We start from the raw sequence: 24,056 nt of genomic DNA, 5'->3' as shown, positions 1-24,056 counted from the left end.
ATATATTTATCTCAAATGTAGAAGCCAGGGGACCCAATTATAGTTGAAGCGCTCACTTCAGCTCTGATTTAAGCCACATGAAAGGGGATTCAGCTCGAAAGTAGTTAAAATGCAGGACCAACATCGGCTTTTGCTTTGTCAAAGAGGAGAGCGTTTCCTGTAAGAATTCCTTTCTGCTCTGGCGGAGAATTAAGTTTCACGGAGGAAAAGAAACTGCAGTGGGGGGTGGGGTACGGAGGGAAGGCTATTTTACATTAAATGAGGTGTCTTTTAAAGCATTTCAGACCAGACTCCAAAGCAAACACTGTAATTATACAAAAATTTACTCATGTTTAGACTTCCATCATGTGTGTGGCCTTCAGCGTCTTCATATACCCTGAAACATTTTGATTCTTACACAAAAGCTTAGGAATACCTGCATACCAAAGCATTGGAATCTGCTTGATTTTTTTCTTTAACAACAGCATATGGTTCCAAGTGAAAATCATTTCAGATTTGTTCATACAGGTCTGTGCATAGACAGGAAAATACTGATTGTGGTTTTGAGGATACATGACATTAAACAATTGTTACAAAATTAATTTTGCACTGTGAACAAACAGTTCATCATATACTGACAAACACAAATAAACATATATACTAATACAATAAATCAAAAATAAAAACATTAAACAAACAAACAAACCAACTTATGCACAAATATAAAATATTATTACTGATTAAGTGGTGCATAGAAAAACAAATCCACAGTTTCATAAAGATCACCATATAGTTGGATCTGTGAGAGCAACCTACAGTATGGTCTCTGTGCTCAAGTTCTTTCATTGACTTGACAGGCAAACTTACTGTCAGTGGTCACAACTCTGACATTACTCACACACACTCGCAGACATGATACCACAATATAAAAATAAAAAAAACAAAAACATAATTTCACTATGAGGGCGCTTCCCAGCCAGCGGAAACAGGCCCACACACTAAATGTGCCCCTTCATATTTATAGATTTTTTTTTGTTCACTGAGATGCCCTCTCGAAGGACAAAACAAAACTGCACCAGCTTATGCATCTGGGGCAACCAAATTCCTCCTAGCTTTTTCAAGAAGAGATGTTCTATCACTGTCACATTTACCAATACTGAGCATGAATATGCGATAATATCATAATACTATGCATGTGTGTCTTATATATACACAGACAATAATAATCCTTCCTTTAGCTCAGGAATTTGTTTTCTCATCAGAGGAATGGATACAAACATTAATTGTGTGGCGTGCGACTGCAAAAGGTGTACATGGTGTAACAACCATTGCTAATCACATGTCTCTCAAGACGATCCAATATGGCTTCATACCCATTTGTCAGAGGTGGAGAGTTAAAACAATGAGAATACAAGAATAATGATTCCACATGTCTTCTTCCAGTTGCCACAGGTCTTAACAGTCTGAACGTGCAGCATGGTTCTTGCTGACTTGAATTCACTGTCAACGTGGTTTTAAAGCAGTGTGAGTGTATCGTTGAGAGATTGTCCAGTGTTTGGTTAAGTCCACTCGTGAGTGAGTTGAAGCTCACGGTAAGCTGAGGTGGTTGGTGAGGTGGTCTCTGATGTCCCCTGGCGAGTGCAGGTCTTTCCTGATGGGCGTGACAGGTAGCGAGGATTTACGGGTCTTTGACTTGAAGAGGTCTGACACATAAAACACCTGGAGAGAGGGAGAGAGAAAAACCTGATGATGAGGTGGGAACACAACTGGCATCACGTACCATTGTGAGTGACGTAAACATACACCTCTGTAGTGAGTATCTTCATGTTGGCTAACTATTTCCTACAGTATATAGGTGCCTCTTATGCAGCGTTTATACGTCCTCCCTCGCTCCTCGGGCCTCGATCCTCGCTGATCTACATAAAGAATTATGGGGTGGCAACAATGGGATAGTCTAGCCCTTCTTCTATCTTTCTTTATGTAGATCAGTGAGGATCGAGGCCCGAGGAGCGAGGGAGGACATATAAACGTTGCATGAGAGGCACCCCGTGAGTCTATGACAATACGAACCACAAACTTATAAAAACAAACCAAAAATTCTATTTACATCGGTGGTCATTAATTAACAGTTATGAGAGGGTATTAAAAGGGTATATTATAGATTAGAGGGTGGCAACGTACAATACAATAAGCCACAACGGCTCCCTGAAAGAACCCAGCCAGCACGTCGGTGGGGTGATGCTTGTGATCGGAGACCCGGGACAGGCCGGTGTAGAAGGCCATCATCAGCAGGGTGAACTGGACCAGAGGCCTCAGCAGCCGAGCGCCATGCCAGGTGAAACGCGACTGCAGGTAGAACTGTGGGAGAGAGAGCGCCACCCAAGCGGTCGAAACCAGAATTAAAACTCACTGAACGTGTTCACTGAACGTTATTTTTGTGTTTATGTGACGTGTGTAAGTGAGAGCATGAGGAACTCACGGCCAGGTACAGCATGGTGTACATAGAGAATGAGGCGTGGCCAGAGAAGAAGGATTTCCTGGAACAGGGATCACCCATGTACAGTACAATTAATAACAAACACACTCACTTTGTCCATCCATTCAACGACAAATATTATACTATATTGTAAAGCATAGATTCGACAGTAATTTCAATTTCAAGTTCAATTTCAATTTAATTTACAATAGAGGCCTTGTCCAGTGTTTTCAGTAAATGTGATTAGCTTACCTGGCCTCCAGAATCTTGCTGGGATCCCCCTGACAGGTGTATTCGGTGATGTAGCCGAGTGAACAGTTGATGGTGGTGAAGTCTGGCTTGCACACGTCCAGGAAGTGAGGTCGCAGCCGGCCCACCGACACTTTGGCGATGTCGGTGAAGGACTGGCTGATGGCACAGCCAAAGATGAACACGCCCACTTGCTTGTAGAGGGCAGAGATGTATGGGTTCCTCACAAACGCCTTGGAGCCTTCATGCAGATAGTGGATTCTGTAGCTCTCGCCAATGACAATCTGGGTGCAGAGAATGGGTCCAGGCAACATTGAATATGAAATCACACACAACACAAAATATTTATTAAGAGTAAAATAACAGATCAATCAAAGAGCAGGACATCTGAAATGAGGTTAAACTACTGTAGCATATGTTAAAAAGACAGAATTACAGTGAGAGTTGTGGTAGCTTTTTGAAAAGGTACCAAACCTTTCATAAGAAAGTAGAAAGAGAGTAGAAAGAAAGTAGAAAGAGATGGTGTGCAATGTGTATAGGGGAGAATAGAGACAGACAAAAGTAAGGCACCTTTTTAAAAAGGCACTCAGACATCATCAACTGAAACTGTTCAGAAGATTAGGCGGTCATGTCGACTGATCTGAGAGAGGGACTTCATACCCAATATATGCTCCAGGCTAGATGCTGCCAGGACATAACTCCTGTGATGGGCAACTATGCAAGTGTATAGCAAAGCCCACATGGCTCTTATTTCCTTTCATTTTGATCCCCCAAACCTGACTGATATTAAGGTTAATAAGAAAAGGCAAGGGACAGACCGTATCAACAGTGACTAATCTTATGATCACGGTCCAATGGTGAATGATGAAGCTAAGTAGCCTGCTGCTTATGGGGCTTGGCTAAGTGCTGTGCACCATGGTAGACGACTTAAATGCCTGTGAAGTGTGTTTGGTATACACAACTGCTGGCGGGTTATAAGAGGGGAGAGAGGGATGATTGACAGGGTCTGTGTGAGTGCGAGTGCTGGGGGGGAGGTGCTGTATGAGGCTAATGCAGCACAGCTGTGTCTGTTTAGCATGTCCCCCCTTCCATCAGAGAGAGAGAGAGAGAGAGAGAGAGAGGGAGAGAAGGGGGGATACAGACAGGAAGGGAAGAGAGAGCTGAGGGTTTAAGGGGGGAAATAGAGAGGGATAGAGAGAGAGAGAAAGAGAGAGAGAGAGAAGGGGGGTGACAGATAAAAGGGGGTTACAGGAACAGTTGAGACTGAGAGGGGTGGTGAGATGGGGAGAGGAGAGGAGAGGAGGGGGAGAAAGGGAGAGAGAAGAAGGGAAGAATAAAAGTGAGAAGAGGAAAGAGAGAGATAGAGAGAGTGAGGGAGGGAGGGAGAGAGGGGAGGGGGAAGAGTAAAAGTGAAAGAAGGGGAAAGAGAGAGAGAACAGGGGAAAGAGTAAAAGTGAAAGAGAGAGAGAGGAGGGATTGAGAGCGACAGAGTGAAAGAGGGAGGGGGAGACTGAGGGGCAGCACTGCTGTTTTCAATCAGGAGAAACGCTGAGCTAGGTCCTGCGTCTGACATTCGCAGCCAGACGCGTTTGTTTTCCTGACTCTCCGAGCTCTGATTTCACAGGCCCATCTGGGAGCTTTCTACCTGCAATCCCAGCACAATCAAAATGGGAGAGAGAGGGAGAGGGAGGGAGAGAGAGGGAGGGAGGGAGAGAGAGAGGGCGGGAGAGAGAGAAAGAGAAAGAGAGACACGGAGGGGAGGCTTTCAAAAAGGAAAACAGAGCTGGAAAAGGGCTAGGAGAGATGGCGGAGGACTGATAACTGTTTCTCTCCCACCACTGAAGCCTTTGGAGCCCATAGACATGGTGGGTTGAACGCCACAGAGAAATTAAGTGGGTGCTGGGAACAGCCGAGAGAGAGAGTTAGAGAGTTAGAGTGAGAGAGAGATATAGAGATCACAAGAGTGAGAGAACAACAAGAAGAATGAAAGAGTAAAACAATTAGGGGAACGAGAGGGAGGGGGGAATGGGTGAAGGAGTGAGACAGAAGGAGAAAAACATCTGATTTACAGGCTGGAAAAGATCAGTTGATAAAACGACTTTGAAGAGAGCCATGTTTACAGTCTGACATCAAAAACACATTCTGAAAGGAATGATTGCATCTGCGCCTTTTAAAGTTCAGCCTTGTTTGCAGCTGTGAACAGCGCCAAATTAAAAACAAGTGTCCATGCATTCTTAAAGCTGTGTCAGATCACACACTCTATAAAGTTTGGGAAGAATATAGAACTCCAGGTATGCATATAAAAATGTATTTTAGTTTAAATACTATTTAATCATTATTCAAAACACTATATACCGTAGTCTAAAAGGCAACCAAATAACCCTAAAATATATTTAGTAAAATGCTTTAGGTGTTAGTTACAAATCTCATTTTACCAGATACCAGGAATATCCTCCCACAGATGAACCCTTTTGTTTTGCACAGTGTCTAAAAGGTGAAGAGTGAGAAGCTCGCCGCGTGAACAGTCAATCAAAGTGAAAGCACCGTGGAGGAAGACTTACAGAGAGGATGACGATAAGAATGCCAGCAGCAGAAAGCACAGCGTCGCTAATGGTGTCTCCGTGTTTGGACGGGTACTTGATGGACTCGTCGTGGCAGTAAAACCCTCTCTTGTAGGGCTTGATAGCGCTAGACTCTATGATCAGGAAGGGAAGGCCAGCTGCAGAAGCAGAGATAGAGGGATAGGGAAAGAGAGAGAAGGAGACAGAGAGCAGGAGAAGTGGTCAGAGTGGTTCAAAAAAGCGGAGGCTACAGCGTGGGGTGGGCCGAGGACAGAGCATCCGAATGCGCCCAGTGCCTCATCGACACAACTCACTACCCATTTCACCATTCACCCGAAACTACATACTTAATGATATGGTGATACAATGAATGTTCATTTGACCAATATCAGTGAGAGCAATATAAACGATAACACTGAGGTCAAGTGATCTCCACTGAAATCGGACTGAAATCGGTTTCTGGATGGAGACAGGTGCAGTGGGTTGTGAGCTGTGTTTTTGATGAGGCCCTAAGATCCTAAGGATGCTGTGCCCCTCGGGCCCTGGCGCAATGCCAACCTTACGGACTTACGGACGTGATGGGCACAGTGAACCCCACCGCCGCCAGCTGCTTGGTGGACACTGTGCTGCTCTGATAGAGCTGAGCGATGCTGCTGTCGCCGCAGTAGAAGCCCCTTCGGAAGGGCAGGGTGGCGGAGTGCAGGATGACCGACGTGAGCATCACTGCATGCACGTATGCACAATGCAAACACCCACACACACACACACACACACACACACACACACACAAACAAACACAAACACGGATGTCAGACGTGCATGCATACGCAAACACAAAACAACACACTCACTCATGCATAAACAAACAAACACACACACCCACACACACACACACACAGATGTGCATGTGATTGAGAATGCAGAAAACTATAGACTCATGCCCATGAACTCAGGCCTGCCCAGGATGCTCATTCACACATGTGCATTAATGAATCTCACAAACACCATGTTTATACAGTATTAACACACACACACAAACATCAACTTCTTCATGCTGGTACAGTAGGTTTCAAAAGAACAATAAGATGTGGTTGAAATAAAATAAAACACAACAGAAAAATGTGTACAACAATTATCGTCCTGAACATAAAGTCAGGCCAGACTTGCGCCTTAAATATATTTCTTCAATACAAATATTCATGCTTTAATTTACCTTGGACAGTGAATAGAGGGAACACCATTTCATGTTAACTTAAAAAAAAAAAACCTCTCTGCCCCAAAGTGGAAGCCGAGTGCTACAGTATAAACCAGCTCCACCCAAAACCCCCACCTCCTTCACTCCATGACCCCAAGATAACCAGCATGTCATTTAAACACACAGACTACATTTCGAATTGTCTGACGAGATATCCTCATTCAGGTCAGAGATTTCTGACAACGCCTCCCTGATTTCCCCCATGAAACCCTGAAAAACAAATTAGTGTATCTTGGATTCTTCCCAATATAGATAACCAAGAGCAGACAACATTATCTAGAGAGTCACCTCCCCCAACCTTACACACACACACGCACACACACACACACACACACACACGCACACACACACACACACTCAGCTTTTTCAACAACACCATAATGGACAAACAAATGAACATGCTGGAGGGTATTTGCGTGTGGAAAATGTCTGGCAATCTAAAAAAAAAACCACACTTCTTAGAATGTCAAACGATCAAAGGGTATTTACAGGAAAGGAGAGCTAAATTATAAACTTGAAATGAAGTGCTGGAGGCTGTTATTCATGGCAGCACGACGTGATGCTATTCCTACCAGGTCTGCCTTCCCCAAACTAAACAGACACTTCACCGACTGACAACAAACACCATCTCATTCCAAACAACAGATTAGAGGATGTTTGTGAAAGACTGTGTGCGCTACACCAAACATTCGGCCCATGTTGTTAAAAAACAGCGCCTGCTTTTTTTTCCCATCAAAGAGCTCCGAGGCCGAGCGATCTCCTCTCCCCCCCATCCAGTCCAGCCCCGGAGAGGCCAGCTGTGGAGCTCTCGTATTACATGCTCTCAACATGTGGTCCGCTGATAATGGCAATACCAGGAAGCCGGACACAATATAGCCATTAGGGAGACTGGCTTAGAGTAACAGGAGGGATTCAGACTGAAACATGAAACCTGAAAAGCAAAAGCCTGTCGGGACTAAACCGCCTCCTGAAGTTAAGGCAGATGCACAGTATGCTGCCTCAAGTCCGTTTACACAAGTACTCATCCTGCTTGAGGTAAATATTTTGCCTTCTTCTACACATATCAATACAAAATACAAACAGAAGGCTGATGGCTGATGGTTGATGGAAGCCCACTGCATAACTGTGAGTGGAATTTTATTTCAGTAACCTCATCAGTCCGTATAGTTCATAATGGAGACAGTGGAGGAAGAAGGGTCACATTTCGGCAGTGGAAATAGAATATGAATATGTAAACGATTTTATACATTAACTTATATGCATTTATGCATCAACTCTCCGGACCTGACAACAGTGTTGACCACCGTGTGCATAAAGGAGAAGAGATGTGCAGGCTGGCGGTCCTTGGGACTTCAAAGCTGAATGTTCATCTGAAACAGGTGATGCCTGGAGCCTATAGTAATCAAGCACTGATCCTACGGCCCCAGTCAGTTATCACAATCATGTCTGCCACCACATTTTCCGTCTCAGCAAATAACTCCCAGTGATAGCCAGGCAGAATAATTAGCCCTGCAGGGCCGAATAAGACAGTGTAACAGAGACCACAACCCCCAGAATCCCACCCAGTCCCCGGGCTTAATAGTGGTTGCTGTTCAAATAAACACACACACACGCATACACACACACACGCATACACACACACACGCATACACACACACACACACACACACACACACACACACACACACACACACACACACACACACACACACACACACACACACACACACACACACACACACACACACACACACACACACACACACACACACACACACACACACACACACACACACACACACACACACACACACACACACACACACACACACACACACACACACACACACACACACGCACACTTTCCACTCTCTGGCTTTACCCTTGCTCTCAAAGGACAAGTGTATACACATGCAAGCAAAACTCAGGCCCGCTACACAGACTGTTATGACTTGGACAGAGTCAGCACAGACCTACAGTACTGTCCAGTCTGTGTCCACTTGACTGTCTGGACTGAGAATGTGCTTGCATCTGGCCAACACTGACAATACACCAGGCATTCTCAATATACTGTTGACAATTTTAAAAACATTGAGAACTAGACTAACAGCACTGAAGCATTTCCAGATCCAGTGTGTCCAGTACTTCATTAGATTAGATAGATATGATAATACTTCTAATTTAGATACTACTCTCGTGTCTATATAGCAGCTTCATTTGGGAAAATACAAATACAAGGAATAACACTCTGTGCATAAGTGCATACATTGTACATGTACATTACCCACATGATTACATTCATTACAATTTACCACACTACACAATTAATCACAAAAAAGGTATAACTTCACCATATCTTTTACCCTGATTAGCTTCAGCATTAGGCTTATGCAGATGGAGAATACCGACACTCATTCCAAACCATAAAAATCCTAAATAGAACTAAAAATTGTATATAAAAATACTCTAGAAACTAGAACAGTTCTAGTTCATTCAAATTAAGTATACCATTTGTACATGAATAGAGGCCTGTATAGGCTGGAGAACTATGCCATCAGCCTATATGGCAGTCTTAGGCTGATTAGCTTAACATTAAACCCAACCAGATCAGTAAAGGCTTACGTCCACATAGGCTACCTTTTCATTCAACTAAGAATCACTGAGCAGTGCTTTAGAACAAGTGTTTTTAATTCTGCACTCTCACCAAACTGGCAGTCAGAGAAAGCGTGCTAAGGAGAAGAATTAGGACATTAGGACGATGGCCATTTCCCCTCAAGCGTTCACATCAAGCCACCAAGTTGTCATTCACGTGGAGGACAGTGATTATCCAAGTGCTTCCACCACATCCTCGTTGCGGTCACTCCCCACTAACCACATCTTTCACTGGGAAAACACTGCCGGCTTGTTGTTGGGCGTTCTCTGAGGTCAGCTAAACACACACTGGGCAAAACAGAGCAAGCCCACAAAAAACTGAAGAAAAAAAAAAACACCCCTCCGCTTTCCATAAGTACACATGGGGCACATCTCTGGGAAAACACACAGCAATGCCACTTCACATGTTTGGGTCGTGCTTGAGAAACTGAGTAATGAACTTGGATGTCAAGTCATGTAGATGCCACAGACCATTTGTAGGATGCTGAAATTATAGTGTTGGAGAGGGTGATGGGGTTCTCTTGATCGACATGGTTTTACGAGAGTAACACCACTAAGACTCTGCAAACTGAAGTGCCTGATACTTTGTGTTTTGATATCTTTTCCATATTTGACCAAGTAAGAAATCTGTGATCCTATACTGACACTATATATATCTATATCTATATGTCATTGGTGTTTATATCCCCAATAATGACTAAAAACCAACCACCTGTTGGAAAAGCCCTCCACAAACATTTAGACCTATAACATACAGGTGCAACCATTCCTAATCCTAATTCAAGTCAAACCACATGAGCAGTCATGTTTTCTACAGAATAATCTTTAGCTATGGTGGCTTTGTGGAGATTAAAAAGCATTAGGAAATACACTAAACTAAAGCACACTATGAATTCCTGACATGGAGATAGATTCAGACTCCTGTCCTGAATAGCAAAAACGGAGGACTATCAAACCAAAGTTATGTGTAATGTCCTTCTTCTATGTGCTCTTTGACTATATCATTAAGATATACAACGTTGGCGCTCGCGCGCGCACACACACACACGCGCGCGCACACACACACACACACACACACACACACACACACACACACACACACACACACACACACACACACACACACACACACACACACACACACACACACACACACACACACACACACACACTTGCATCCACCTGCAGATCTTGTTGACAGTGTTGTGATGTGAGGCGGTCAGCTGCACCCAAGCCCAGTCCGTTTGCCTTCACCCCACATGCAACACAACACCATGCCACTGAGTGCTGAGCCACCTGTCACAATGGAGCAGGTTGACTGCCGTGTCCAGAGCAAACGACCCTACTTGACATAACGCTTGTGGATATCCGAAGAAATGGATGTATTGTTCTGACTCTTTGTAATAACGCAGACAACACAGTAACATTCAGAGGCTGTAATAGGAAGTTAGCTAAGTAAATGATTTCTTTGTTTCAAAATTGCTGTAGTGATAGGCCTACATGTGTGTCTAAAGCCTACCTTACACTGACAAGATTTGGGGAAAATTCTTGAAAGATTGTAGTCTTTTAACTAATGCCCCTCACTCAAGCTTTACTCAAAAGACTACAATCTTTCAAGAATATTTCCCAAATCTTGCCAGTGTATGGTAGGTTTTAAATGGCTGATTGTAAAATGTTAATCACAACAACCTGAGTTTCATGTGAAGTGTTTTCAAAATGTCTCTGTAGGCCTACACGTGTCTTAAATGGCTGATTGTCAAATGTTAATCGCAACAATCTGAGTCTCCCAGACTGTCCCTGAAGAAAATAGGAATCGTATCCCCTTACACGTTCTCACTTACTCAAAAAACACACATGTAACCTCTGAACATTTTTTTCACACCTTTCCGGTATTTTCTTTTACACACTCAAACTCGTCTGAAATGAAGAGAAGTGGGAGCCAGATGTCACCTTGAGGGAAAGCCTGGCCAGGAAACCAGTATGGAATGCAAGAAATTCTGAGAGAATATGCTAAGTGAAACCATCAGGACCAGTGAAAACATTTCACTTTGTAGTAACATTCCAAGGGAAGAAAAAAACAGACATTCACATCCACCTGAAATCAAACACTTCAAATTATGCTGTAGAATTTTAAATCACAGTGGCTTAATGCATATGAGGTTAGGAGGTTCAGGTATGCACCTTCAATTTTAACATTCAATCTAAACAGTATTGGAATAGCAGGTATTGAGCAGATGAGGCTGAACCTGCAGAAGACTTAGCCTAGTAATATCTCATATGCAGGATAAGTTCCCAGGCTATTGCTGGACCACAGAATAACATTGCTGCACCACAACCATACATTAATATTCTGTGGGCAAGCAACATATTCATTCACTCAATATTGTAAGGGAAAATCCACACTGAAAGCATAACAAGTGTCATATGTGTATCAGACCACCCACAAAAATATGTTATTTATGTTAACGTCATTGCTTGTGCAAGTATCCTAACAGAACTCAATCTTGCATCAGTAAGACCAAATGATTAAACAATAAACAAACATCCCTAAACTTCTTATGATGGATTTGGGACTGGAGTTATCTACGTGACCTAACAGGGACGTTTGAGCACATAGCCTACAGAAGGACTAGAGGACACGTTTTTAGGCAAAATATTTCATAACATTAATAGGATAAACACATCATAGCAACACATTTTAGTTTACACTATACATCTAACTGAAACAGAAGCTAACGTTATACCTACTTAACAACAAAAGAGAATAAATAAACATACCCAAGAATAAGCAGAAGATATCCAAACATATGAGCAGCTTTCTTCTACTATGATCCTTCACGTCGTTGTTATTATTCAGCACAGAGGTCCCCCCATTTCTTGTCTCTGGGACCATTTTCTCACACAGTAATCGTTGCATTGACTCTGAAATGTCTCGTTTCTCTGCCGTAGAAATGTGCTCTCAAAGGTTTCGTCTGTTCAGAAACTGACCGAAGCGCCAAAGCTTTTTCGTTAAACTTCAAGGCCGTAAACCGCTACTTCAAGGTTCGCGACTTGGCAAATGTTCACAAACTCTTCATTGGAACATTTGTCAGACGCATTGGTTAGTCTTGTCAGATTAAGCTAAGATAGTTAGGCTACTATTTGCAGTGTTGGCAAGTCAATGTCGGCGCAACACGGTATCGCACTCCAAATGAGCAACTGGCAAACTAGCGTTGGTACCACCCGCCCTTCTTCAGTATGGCAATTTAAGATCAGCCCCCTTTCACGGTCCCCCAAAACCCGAACCACTACTCACGCGCGTACTCACGTACATATGTGCGCGCGCATTCACACACACACACACACACACACACACACACACACACACACACGCAAACACGCGCACACACACACACACACAGATACAGTGTATTGTTTTAGCGGAATATGGTGTGCTTCAATTGTTGCCTTCACTGGAATATCAAGAAACAAAACAAAAACACAAGTACAGGAAAGCCCTTCATATATGTTTACATTTATTTAACACAAATGAGTTTACACAAAAATAACAGAACTGTGTGAATTGAACACTATACAAATAGTACATTAAACTTGTAGGTTGGGGTTATTGAGGGGAGGACTTCAAAAGCAAAACAAAACAAACCAAAAAAAGTGCATCCAACAGAAAAGTGATTTAGTTTTGTGCATGGCTTGGGGGGATTAGGGGTGAGACTGCTCAATGTATCCACATCATAACAAATGTTGGATATCACTAGACATTTAGAACATGTGTCTGACAAACTTTACCTCCTGTGCACATGATGCGATTTTCAGTTGAAACTGAATGCATCAGAGCAGTACATCATCCACTCGTGTCTGGCCTGCGTGTCACTCCCTGGTGGCCACATGATGACATTACCACTCTTGTCAGTTTCCAGTGTGTGCCTCTCAACACTAAGCGATAGTGATACTAGTCTCTTCAAACGCCCCAAACGGCAAGGAACAATGCGATCCCCCTCGGTAATGAGCAAGATTCCAGATCAGGTGACGGCAACAGACGACATGGCACACCACAAACTGGGCCCCAGTGTCCACGTGGCCCCATCAGGGCTTCAGGTGTCAGCATACAGCTCTGGGGGAGGCAGTAGCACCACGTCTGCAAACTCAAAATCCTCCTCCTCCTGCTGTTCTCTGTAGGGGGAGAGAAACATGTGGAATGGATGGCACTGATGTCCTTGCTGTCATAAGGCCTCTCTGGCCTCTGCTGCTACGGCAACAACACACGTTTCTCATACACTTTCAGATACGAGCTTATTGATTGACATTCACCATGTGTACTTAAACAGAAGTAAACAATGCATTTTCCTTTCAAAATACTCACGAGTAAGGAGGCTCTTCCATGGCACACAGAAAGTCTGATTGGATGACAGTGGTGAAAAGATAAATTGAAAAACTTGCATTTATCTGTTTGTACTTTCTACAAGTGACATTTGTTAAAAAGTCAAGAAAGCTCCATAAAATCAGCTTAATGACATCAGGACACAAAAACGACCCATACAACCCAAAATATGTGTCATTTGAAGATATCAGGCAAAGACTTACCAGTATCTCCAGTGCTGTAGAAATAAAAGTTGATATATAATCATATATACAGTTTACACAGAAAATCAGATAAGAAAACAGTAACTTTATCAGTAACAGTAACATTTTATAACAATATACTGAGAAATGGGTACTTTGTTGGGGTGGCTTCTCCATTGTCCGTGGCGTCATCAAAGCCTCCCTTTGAGTGCTGAAAGAAAATGGCCAGCTTCTGAAGTGCGTCATGCCTGGTTCTAGTTACAGAGAGATAAGCCTCAGATTAAACAAAGAGGAAATACAAACACAGGTGTAGGATTAAGTGAGGCAGACTAGAACTAGAGGTGTTTTCATACAAGGGTGAATTACACCGTAGCCGAAAACCAATTCCACCAGGAATGTGTCAGTTGAATGGTTGACTCATCACTAAAGCAAGCAAATCATGCATGGGTGGACTACAGTAGAATGAAATGGATTTATACTTACTGGGCAGTCACATCATTCATAGAGCCATCACTTTGTGTGTGGTGCATACTGCAATCACTCCCATCTGTTTTGAGACACGGTGGAACATTTTAAAGATGGACAACAAATTAGAGTAGACCGTACATTGAGAGGGTAGTAAATCAGATGATATGATAGCGTGGATCTCAAGTCTACGTACACATCTCTGGCATAGACATGGATCGGCACTGGGGCCTGGAAGAAAATCAATAGGTAAAATGTTGAATTCACTCTTGATTGTCATTGTTTATTGTAAGATATGATATAGAGAAAGTATGTGAACTTGAGTGGTAATACTGTATCTCAAATTCCAAGTATGAAACATACAACAAATTCCTGCTCTCCCTCTCTCAACCCCCATATGCATTCACATGAGGCACTCACATGTCTGTAGTTGGAGACAGTGTCTCTTCTTCAAACGTCCATTCCTCACTATCGTCAGTGACTAGGAGGATAAAAGAAACAACTTCAATCTTTGCTATGCCAGTACCTGTAGTAGCTTACTTTTGAACAGTACATCAGTAGTTTATTGTGTATTCCAAAAACGTAAAAAGTGAAAATAATAAACCAAAATGAAAAAAACTCACAGCTGCTGGTGCGTGTAGGGTTCTGTGTGGATGACCTGCAAATATGAAGCACACCAAATAACTGAAAAAAAAAAAAAAAAAAAAACCCTACACAGGCAACCCTACAGCACATGATCTCTTATTGTGGCAACTGAAACCTGTGCATGTTAGAACAGCTTTAGCATGTAGTCTACCTGCTCCCTAGGCTGACTGTGTCTCCTTCATTGGTGGCAAAGCCAGTAGCAACCCTCTTCCCAAGCTCCAGCATCTCTTTAATGTTCAGCTCCAGGTTCCTCAGAGACACATAGCCATCTGCATAGAAGGGGACACTGTATTACTACCACTCCGGTGATCTGCACCGGGACCCACTGACAGTGTACACAGATACCACCACGCACATATGTGTGTGGCATCCCTGGCCAGCCATTTGCCCTTGGGGCAGTTGTTGGTGCGGATTATGCTGACTTCGTCACCACTCTTCACTGGCAAATCGTGCTTGCGGACTTTGCTGGTGACCATCACTTTAGCATAGTACATGGGTTCCTCTAGTCCAGTGACCTGTCAAAGCAACAATGTTTCTAAAAATGACATTATTTAAGCACAATGTCAATAGTCAGAAATAACTGAATGTTATGCTGGTTTAACAGCAATAGAGTGGGGACTTGGCTGAGGCTTACTTTAAATTTCTTTTTCATTTCATTTTCTCGCTTTTGTCTCTCCTTTTGCTCCTTCTTCTCTTTTTCTTGGTGCTGTTTCTCTTTCTTCTTCTGTTCCTTCTGTTCCTGAGTCTCTGGACTCCCTCGTTCCTTTCTACCATCAGTGATGAAGGGGGGAGACAGCTGTTCTGAGAGACATTGCTTACGGAAGTGGACATTCCCTCACTGTCGTAGCTAATGAACATCATCGGGTTACAATACCTGGTGCTATGTCTGCGACTCAAAGTAATGCGATCTCCTGTCTCCCGTTTAGACCTGAGGTCATAACAGAGAAAACAGTTGAGTATTTCCACAAGGTGGCACTAGACAAAACTACATCCATTTATTAGGCGATACGTCACCATGGAGCGATGGACTTGACGGTCTTCCGTGTCAGCTCATTCTGTTAAGTGAGGGAGACAGGTGGACTTGCTGAGGAAAATTTGGAGCAACAATCACTCTCAAAATGTTTTCTCACACCAAAAAAAACCCTTTAAAAAGCAAATTCTAACAGATTTTTATTAGAAACATAAATACCACCTACATATAAAACCTACTTACCAGGGGTGGACTACCATATGGATCTGTAAAGACGTGTGGAAAGTGTTATTTTTGTTTCATGACCAGAAGACATTTCAAGATAAATCCCCACAGTTACTCCACCCTGATCAAAATGGTAAGTTTGGTCTAATTATGTTAGAGATTCACACAGTCAGCATCTTACTCTTTGGAGCTTCTTTGCGTTTGCGGGAGTTTTGATTGAATTGGAACTTGGCCACTGAAGCCACGTCCTCATAGATGTTGTCACAATGTTCATAAAAGCTGTCCATTGAACTCACACTAGGGGGAATGGAATATGAAAAAGAGAACTAGTATAGAGACCATCAGAAAAACAATTACTACTGAACTTTCCATCCATATCATATAAAAAGGTTAGGCCAAAGAAGTCTTTGTGAGAGTCATGGAAGACAGAATGTCTGTTAGTTGTGTGCCACGCAAAGATTACAGAAAATAATATAATTGGTGAGCACTTTGTGTCAGTGTCCGAAAAAACAAAAACATATCAGAAATGCCTCTTACTTCTGCTCTGATGCAAGTTCACTGGTCCCACAGGAGTCCGTGGCCTGGGTGCTGCTCAGTGCACAGTCGGAGCTCTCCTCCGTGCCATCTGCCTCCAGCACAGGGGAGGGCTGGGTGTCCACCCAGGGAGGGAGAGCAGGAGGTTCAGGAGCCTCTGCAGCTACCTGCTCGGTGGTGAGAGGTTCACTGGAACCCATGTAACCCAAGTCTACCGGATCAGGTGGTAGAAACCCCACGTGTCCAAATGCTTCAGGCACTATAGGTGGCAGATCTACATGAGCTAGATCAAAAGCACTATGGTCCACGTGCACAGGCTCAGAGGGATCAAAGTCAGGGACTTCAGGAGCGTCCAGCACATGCTGGTCCAAATCGAGGTCCTGAGATGTTGCAGATGCACTTGCTGTGAGCAAAGCATTTCCTTCCAATACTGAGAGTAAAAACAGGATGAACATTGTAGGCCTATACAGTACATCATAGTGATGTATAGTACATCATAGTGATGTACTGTATAGTGATCATAGTATCATAGTGATAGTGCCATGCAGGAGTTAGGCTAGAGTTATTTTTTTAGTATGAATCCTCTTAATTGCGTAATTAACAAAGCTGCCTAGACTTTGTAAGACAACTGAAACTGTACCATTAGTGGCGCTGAAGGGCGACAGGTCCACCAGTGGAGGTCTCGGGGGCTTCACTGGCCTGGAGCCAAGCGACTGCAAGCCAGGAAGCACCTTCACTGGTGGTACCACAGCTGGCCGGTCAAGGACACACCCTTTGTCACGATTCACTGTGGCATATTCTAAAATCCAAAACAAAATGTACAATGGCATTTCATTGTCTCTCTATGAACCAGAATTCACAGTTTTGTCAGATGTAAACAGTTTGAGGCTGCATGCACTTACTAAAAGAGATGCCATTGCTCTGGAAAGGTGATGGAGGAGCATGAAGAGGAACTGGAGGTAGGATGCTCTCTAGCTGAGGCATTGGTGGATGCCGTTCTGGGATCATATTCTCATAGTCCACCGGTGGGGGTGGAGGACTAGCTGACGGAGATACATTGCGGGAGTGGAAACTCTTGGGCTTAGCATACTCCAAAAGCTGCTTGGGGGAGAACTTCTTCTTGGCCTTCTCCAGGGTGCTCAGCACCCGCTGGTGAGATGTCTGAGATGCAGAGCCCTCTGTGCAGGAACCCTCGATTGCATCAACCGGCGGAGGAGTCCCTGGTTTCTCTGGACTTGGGTTTACAGAGCTTGGATTGGAACTGTCGCCATTATAACCGAACCCAGTCTCTGCTTTGGATCTCTCCATGGTGAAGGTGTGCTCACCATTCTCCATGTTCCCCCTGCCAAACTTTGCCGTGATGGTGGACTTGAAAGGCATGAGCAAGGGCTTCTTCTTGCCTCTGACAGGTGATGACACTCCTCGCGGTGGTGACACAGTGTGCTGCTTGGGCTCGCTTGAAAACGGAATAGGCAGCACGAGGGGCAGGTGGCGGTCTTTGAATGCGGCTTTGGAGATGGGAATGGAGGTGGCAGGAGCAGTGGTGGTTTGGAGATTGACTGGCACGGACACCGGTGGTCTCTTGTGATAATTTCTGACAGTTGTTTTTGGACTGGGAGGTTGTGGTCCGCAGCGAGCCACTGGGGCTGCCAGACTTTTTGGCCTCTCGGGAACTGGAGGTCTGTCTTTTGCCTGAGACTCCTGGAACTTGGCCCTCAAAGATTTGAAATTGATAGCAGTCTCCTGATGAGTAACAAACAAGGTTAGTAGAACATTTAATGCTGAAAACATATCAGTTTATAAACGATTTTTAAATATGTTGTACATTTAAGAAATGCTCATATACTGAAGTGCTTCTTTCAACTTTTAATCCTTTACTTAAAATGCTACCGGTCCAAGCAAAATACCAAAAGCCATACACATCAAATACACGTCAAGCCTCCATGAAAATACTGCTTATTTTTTAATCGTGTTTCCATTTTACACTCCAATCTTGAAAGTCACGTTATACAATTGATCAACTGCCTGCCCATCCGAAGGCAATCTCATCCCAAACACTTCACCTACCTGATCCATTTTGTTCACTGTGTGCAGCTTTTGTTGCGTGAGTTTTAAAAAATTCACGACGCGGATACACAGTATTTCTCACAAATACGCTTGCTTGAATTATTTGTCGCTGAGCTCATCTTCTCTCCCGGGCTTTTCCAAACAAATGTATGCGGATATAAATGACCTTTGCGCACGCGTCAACAGCAAAGGTGTCCTTGTAGGTAAAACCAAACCGATATCGATGGCTTTGGGTAAAACCACACCACTGCAAACGAACAACAACTTGAGCTTGTTCGATTGTTTAGTGATTTGAGTGCAGAGTGAGTATTTCCAGCAGATGGCAGCATCACATCAGAGCATATATTTTGCACATATGCACGCGCGCGCGCCCGCGTGTGTATGTGAGATAGGGAGGATTGACTCATGCCTGGTAAATAAACAGTGCAGGTATTTACCTTTAATAAATCATTGGCTCATCCTGATGATGCATTGCCTGTGTTCAACTGTTAGAGAATCTGTATGCCTAGTAGTCTGCAATTGACTTCACCTTCAAAATGAAGATTCCAGTTTGTTTATTAGTATTTTGGCTGAATCAGTTTTTCACAAGTGGGACCATTATTTTGAGAGAATATGGTGCAGTCAGGTATTTTCTTTTATCTTTTCAAACATAAAGTGATCTGAGAAACACAAATAGGATGTTACTACTAGGATCTGACTAATTCCAAGGTTACTGTTTTAAAGGGCTAGAAATGGCACAATGAGAAAAACCAGAAGTGTGAACGTTCCAGCACCGATTGACTGCAGGCTAACGCCATGGTCATCTTGGTCATCCTGTGGTGCTTGCCAGACTAAAACGGTATGTTTGCTCTAAGAAATCACTGCTACTCAGAATTGTATTTTAACTAGCCTACTCCACTTGATGGTCCCACAACAACCATGGTAACTGGTAGGAAAGAACAAGGAATGATTTCAGTGTGCAGCCTTGTCTGTTAGTGTGATTTCTTTCTTGATTCAATCGCATATATTATCCTGCCTATCTAGGTTTCAAAACACAAAAGTCTGTTATTTCCTTTGGATGTTGGTCCAGTTTCGATTCAGGTCCCTTGAACAACCATCCCAGTTTGGGGGGACGGAGTGTCAGGGAAGCCAGTGGGATGAGAAGTTCTGTCCAGCGGGAGCAGCGTGTCCAGTGCAGAACCCGTGTGGGGAAATGTTCTCCTGCGAGCAGACAGGCTAGTGTTCTATTCAAGGATTCAAGAATTTTTATTTTTATACATACAGTATTAATCACATACATTATGTTGCCAGTGGCATTGACATGAGGATACTTGACTTATACTTCCCCTGTGCCTGTCTTGTCTCTTAATCCTCCAAAATATATCTTTTTAAAGATGTGGTTCTTCACAAACTCATATGATGATTGATTTGTGTGACACCCAATTCAGTGCCCCCTCTAGGCTCTAGGTGTTATTGAGTGGAACATCATGCTTGTGTGCAGGGAGGTGTATAAGCCAGCATCTCCGCTGTAATGGAGAGAAGGACTGTCAGGATGGATCGGATGAGGATGAGTGTGAGGATGTGGATGTGAGGGATAGCAAATGTTCAAACCTCTTCCCTATCCCAGGATCTGAACGAGCCACTCGAGGGTAAGCTGTGTGGAGGTGCCTTCAAACACACACACACACACACACACACACACACATACACACACACACACACACACACACACACACACACACACATACACACACACACACACACACACACACACACACACACACACACACACACACACACACACACACACACACACACACACACACACACACACACACACACATTCAGAGATAACATTGTACATGGTCATTATTTTAGCTACAATGTGTTGACCGGAGATTTTGCGCTGCACGTCTTGGACCCAATATACTATGGCGGGATCTGTGAATACGTCTACAATGGAGAATGGAGGAAACTCACATATGATGCTTATTGTGAGAATCTTTATTATAACGATGATGAAAAGTACTACCGGCAGCCATACAATTTCCATTCATATCGATTCCTGGTACGTATATTTTATTTACGTAACTCTACTCTGTAGTATTGATCCAATTCATGACTTGGTGCTCATTTCTAATGGTGAACTTACTGGAGTTCTCTCCATTGAATCCCAGGCACAGGCTAGAGCGGAGGGCTCCTCAGAGTACTATGAGGATGTGACAAGCTTTCTTAATGGCCGGAAAACTTTGAATTCTTATAAATGGGGACTTTCTGTATCGGTAACCAAAGAGGGTTTCGGTGGAGAGATAGGCATTTCAGGGAGTAAGGAGTCTCGGTTTCTCCACAACATATCACAGTATGAAAGCCAGGTAAGGGAGCTGTCAATAGCTTTGTCATGTGGCATTACGTTTTTTTTTGTGTGAAACAGCTGACAATGAAATAAAGCATTTTATAGATTATTTACATAACATAATTCCTGTTTGAGTGCAGGTAGGAAACTATAAACTATAATTTATCTAGCATTGAATTGGTTACTTCAGATGTTTCTCATGTAACATAATGGGCTGAGTCTACAACCATAAAGGGTTCCTTGACAAATGAATGTAATTTATCCAATAAAGCTTATACATGTTTCCTCTTGACCCCCCCAATGCTCTGTTGTAGGACGTGGGTGTGGTGAGACTTGTGTCCACTGTACAGACGGCCCAGTTTAAGATGCGGAGCAGGGACTTGGTTTTGGATGAGAACATGCAGCAGGCTCTTATGGACCTGCCGGAGGAGTATGACTTCGGCTCGTACGCCCAGTTTCTCCAGGAGTACGGCACCCACCACATCACCCACGGCACCTTGGGGGGAACGCTGGAGCGTGTGATGATTGTCAACAAAGAGGCCATGAGGAAGTCTGGTAATGATGTACATTGGGAATGACGTTTGTGCAAAATGAAATGCTCGTTTGATTTGGTCAAATATTTCAGAATATTTCAGCCTTGTTTCGTACTATGGATGAAGGAGTCCTGATCAGTGTCCCCCCTTTCTTTTCTCAGAGGTGCATTCCAAAATGGTCCAACGATGCTTTGGGTTGTCCTTTAAACTGATGTTAAAGACAGATGCTTTACTTGACAATCCAGTGAAGGGGAACATCAGCTTCTGTGATAAGATTGGCTCAGTGACTAAGAGTGAGCAGAACATACTCCTATGTGCCCCACAAACATACAGAGTCTCACTTTTTTAAAGAGACAATGTCAATGACCCTCAAAGGCAATTTATTGTGTAAAACATTGCCACCTGAACTGTACATATTTAGATAAAAGCAAATAATCAAGAACTCATGGCATGAACTATACCCTTCCATCATTGAGCCTTTGTAGTGATGTCTCAACACCATGAATACAGAGTTAATATTCTGTATTTTACCTTTGTAGGCAGAGGGTCATCCAGTGATTTGATAAGGGATGGGTTCACACTGGTTAAAGGGGGAACGGAACCTACCACAGCAAGCACCAACATCATTGAAGACACAAGTGCTCTCAGGAAGTGGGGAAAATCTCTCAAATACAGTCCTGACCTCATTGACTTTGAGGTACTGTAATACACGCTCTGAATGAAATGGAGGGGGGGTATCTACAGTATATCTGTATCTGTTTATCTGTATCTATGTTTATGATGACATGAAAATGTTCATGAAACATTATAACCTCATCCATGGACGTCTGTGTGCCCGGTCCCCGCATGTCCAGACTCTACCGGTGTATGAGCTTGTGCGCCTGAGCACTGCGGCTGACCAGGCCAGGACCAGAGTTGCGCACCTGAAGAGGGCCTGGGAGGAGTACCTGCAGCACTACAGCCCCTGCCGCTGCGCCCCCTGCAGGAATAACGGCGTCCCTGCGCTCAGCGGCACCTCCTGCAGCTGTGTGTGCAAGTCGGGCTACGGGGGACAAGCCTGTGAGGAGCTTCAGAGACCAGATGCTCCCAAGCAAGGTGACCAACAGCATATTACAGTTTTTCCCTCAGTTGCTTTGATGCATATCTCTGATCAGAATTGCAATTTCCAAAACTGTTTGTTCATATTCAATATCATCTTATCTTATCTTATCACTTGTTTCTCCCCCCTATCTTGATGACATTGCAATGATTCAGTAAATCCATGTAACTCATTTTGTACAAATTGTAATTTTCAATGGTTCAATGTCATGTTGGTCAAAATACACTATACTAGCCTAGGAATCTAGACGCCCCTAGGGGTAGTCTAGCAACTCCATTGACTTGGGAGCTGGGAATTTGAAGTGACGATCGGGCCAATCACATGGTGTATAGAGTCGGTGGGCGGGCTTAACATAATTATGACTGACGTGCGACCATAAGACACGTTAAGCGTGATTTCCCCATTCTGCTAATGCTGCTACTTGAAAACAAGAAGATGATCGGTTGTAGTGCTATCCTATTGCTATCCTACAACTGTTTATTCCACCCCTCCGATTGAGCTCTGCCTATGGTGAGTTCCCAAACCCTGCATCTTGATGTGGGCCTGGCTCATCAGGCTCGCACTATACTGGTTCCCTCCTGAGTAGTCCTACTGCATCAGACAAATTGGCTATATCTCATTGTTTATGTCATTTTATGAAAATGTGTTGAACTGGCAGTCATAACAAATGTGGCTGCAGAGTGGAGATCATTCAGTATTTCTGTAATATAATACTGGACGAGGTGGGCTGTTAAAAAGAAGTGATGTCAGTAGTTTAGTTGAGAATGGCAACAGGAGTGTGTGACATCCTTCATCATTCGCTGATGAAATTGTTCATGTGACAGATTCTATTGATGGCTCCTGGAGTTGCTGGGGCAGTTGGTCCTCCTCATGCCAATCAGGCCGAAAGACCCGGAGACGAGAGTGCAACAACCCCAAACCAGCAGGGGGAGCCCTGTGTCTTGGTAACTCTCAGCAAACCCAACCCTGCTAAGAGAGAAGTAAAGAAAGAAAAGAGAAGCAAAGGACAACAGCTTGGACCAACCCAGTAGTTGCATACAAGAGAGGCATTTGAACCCAGAACTATAGACTTTTCTTCTGAATTTGTGTACAGCTGAAGCTTATTCTACCACATTTCCCCTGAGATTCTGTGTAACACAGCCTTTCATGTGTGCTGTTAAGATTCAAACCATGTAGATGCTTGTTCTTTGTGATTGAGATTGTTGGAAATAAATGTAGGCCTAATTTAAACTGCAGATGTTCTTTCTTTGGGATTGTGACTGTTAAGAGGATTTAGCTATACAATTAACTGAAGTAATGAAAGAAACTGTAAAGTGTGTTATCAGCTGAAACAGACATTTACCAGCAAGAACACCAAATACAACTGGTTAAGTTTAGATTGATATTCCAGAACAGTTTAAACTATTACGTTATGGTAAATTATAATGCAAATCAATAATTGCTTGAGAACACAT

General features: G+C 43.5%; 3 protein-coding genes across 4 annotated transcripts; 1 reads left to right on the top strand and 2 right to left on the bottom strand.

Annotated features, from left to right (window-relative positions):
* Window positions 1-300: 300 nt before the first annotated feature.
* LOC134073440 (phospholipid phosphatase 3-like) lies at window positions 301-12,415 on the bottom strand. 2 transcript variants are annotated; one of them, XM_062530327.1, is made up of 6 exons: window positions 11,951-12,415; window positions 5,837-5,988; window positions 2,708-2,988; window positions 2,459-2,516; window positions 2,161-2,337; window positions 301-1,698 (listed from the first exon to the last, which is right to left on the bottom strand). In XM_062530327.1, exons 1-6 carry the CDS (start codon window positions 12,087-12,089, stop codon window positions 1,567-1,569), a joined length of 939 nt encoding a protein of 312 aa, XP_062386311.1. In that variant the 5' UTR covers window positions 12,090-12,415; the 3' UTR covers window positions 301-1,566. The 2 variants fall into 2 exon arrangements, with proteins under 2 accessions (XP_062386311.1, XP_062386309.1); XM_062530325.1 differs by lacking the exon at window positions 5,837-5,988 and adding an exon at window positions 5,266-5,423.
* A 255-nt stretch (window positions 12,416-12,670) lies between these two features.
* si:ch211-188c16.1 (uncharacterized protein LOC562677 homolog) lies at window positions 12,671-18,907 on the bottom strand. Its single transcript, XM_062530324.1, has 19 exons — window positions 18,639-18,907; window positions 17,474-18,314; window positions 17,212-17,370; window positions 16,575-17,001; window positions 16,219-16,334; window positions 16,056-16,078; window positions 15,857-15,897; window positions 15,717-15,770; window positions 15,477-15,609; window positions 15,198-15,357; window positions 14,994-15,111; window positions 14,821-14,855; window positions 14,618-14,678; window positions 14,394-14,428; window positions 14,216-14,279; window positions 13,888-13,986; window positions 13,754-13,767; window positions 13,533-13,566; window positions 12,671-13,342 (listed from the first exon to the last, which is right to left on the bottom strand). Exons 1-19 carry the CDS (start codon window positions 18,645-18,647, stop codon window positions 13,264-13,266), a joined length of 2,502 nt encoding a protein of 833 aa, XP_062386308.1. The 5' UTR covers window positions 18,648-18,907; the 3' UTR covers window positions 12,671-13,263.
* Window positions 18,908-19,102: 195 nt separating this feature from the next.
* On the top strand, window positions 19,103-23,832 carry c8a (complement component 8, alpha polypeptide). Its single transcript, XM_062530320.1, has 11 exons — window positions 19,103-19,263; window positions 19,362-19,476; window positions 19,708-19,852; window positions 20,119-20,266; window positions 20,496-20,685; window positions 20,795-20,989; window positions 21,285-21,525; window positions 21,665-21,796; window positions 22,043-22,200; window positions 22,358-22,598; window positions 23,427-23,832. The coding sequence occupies exons 1-11, from the start codon at window positions 19,175-19,177 to the stop codon at window positions 23,573-23,575; spliced, it is 1,803 nt and encodes a 600-aa protein (XP_062386304.1). The 5' UTR covers window positions 19,103-19,174; the 3' UTR covers window positions 23,576-23,832.
* Window positions 23,833-24,056: the final 224 nt, after the last annotated feature.

Source organism: Sardina pilchardus, chromosome 2, assembly GCF_963854185.1.
Source record: "Sardina pilchardus chromosome 2, fSarPil1.1, whole genome shotgun sequence".
NCBI lineage: Eukaryota > Metazoa > Chordata > Actinopteri > Clupeiformes > Clupeidae > Sardina > Sardina pilchardus.
This window is presented reverse-complemented; position numbering and strand designations above follow the sequence as displayed.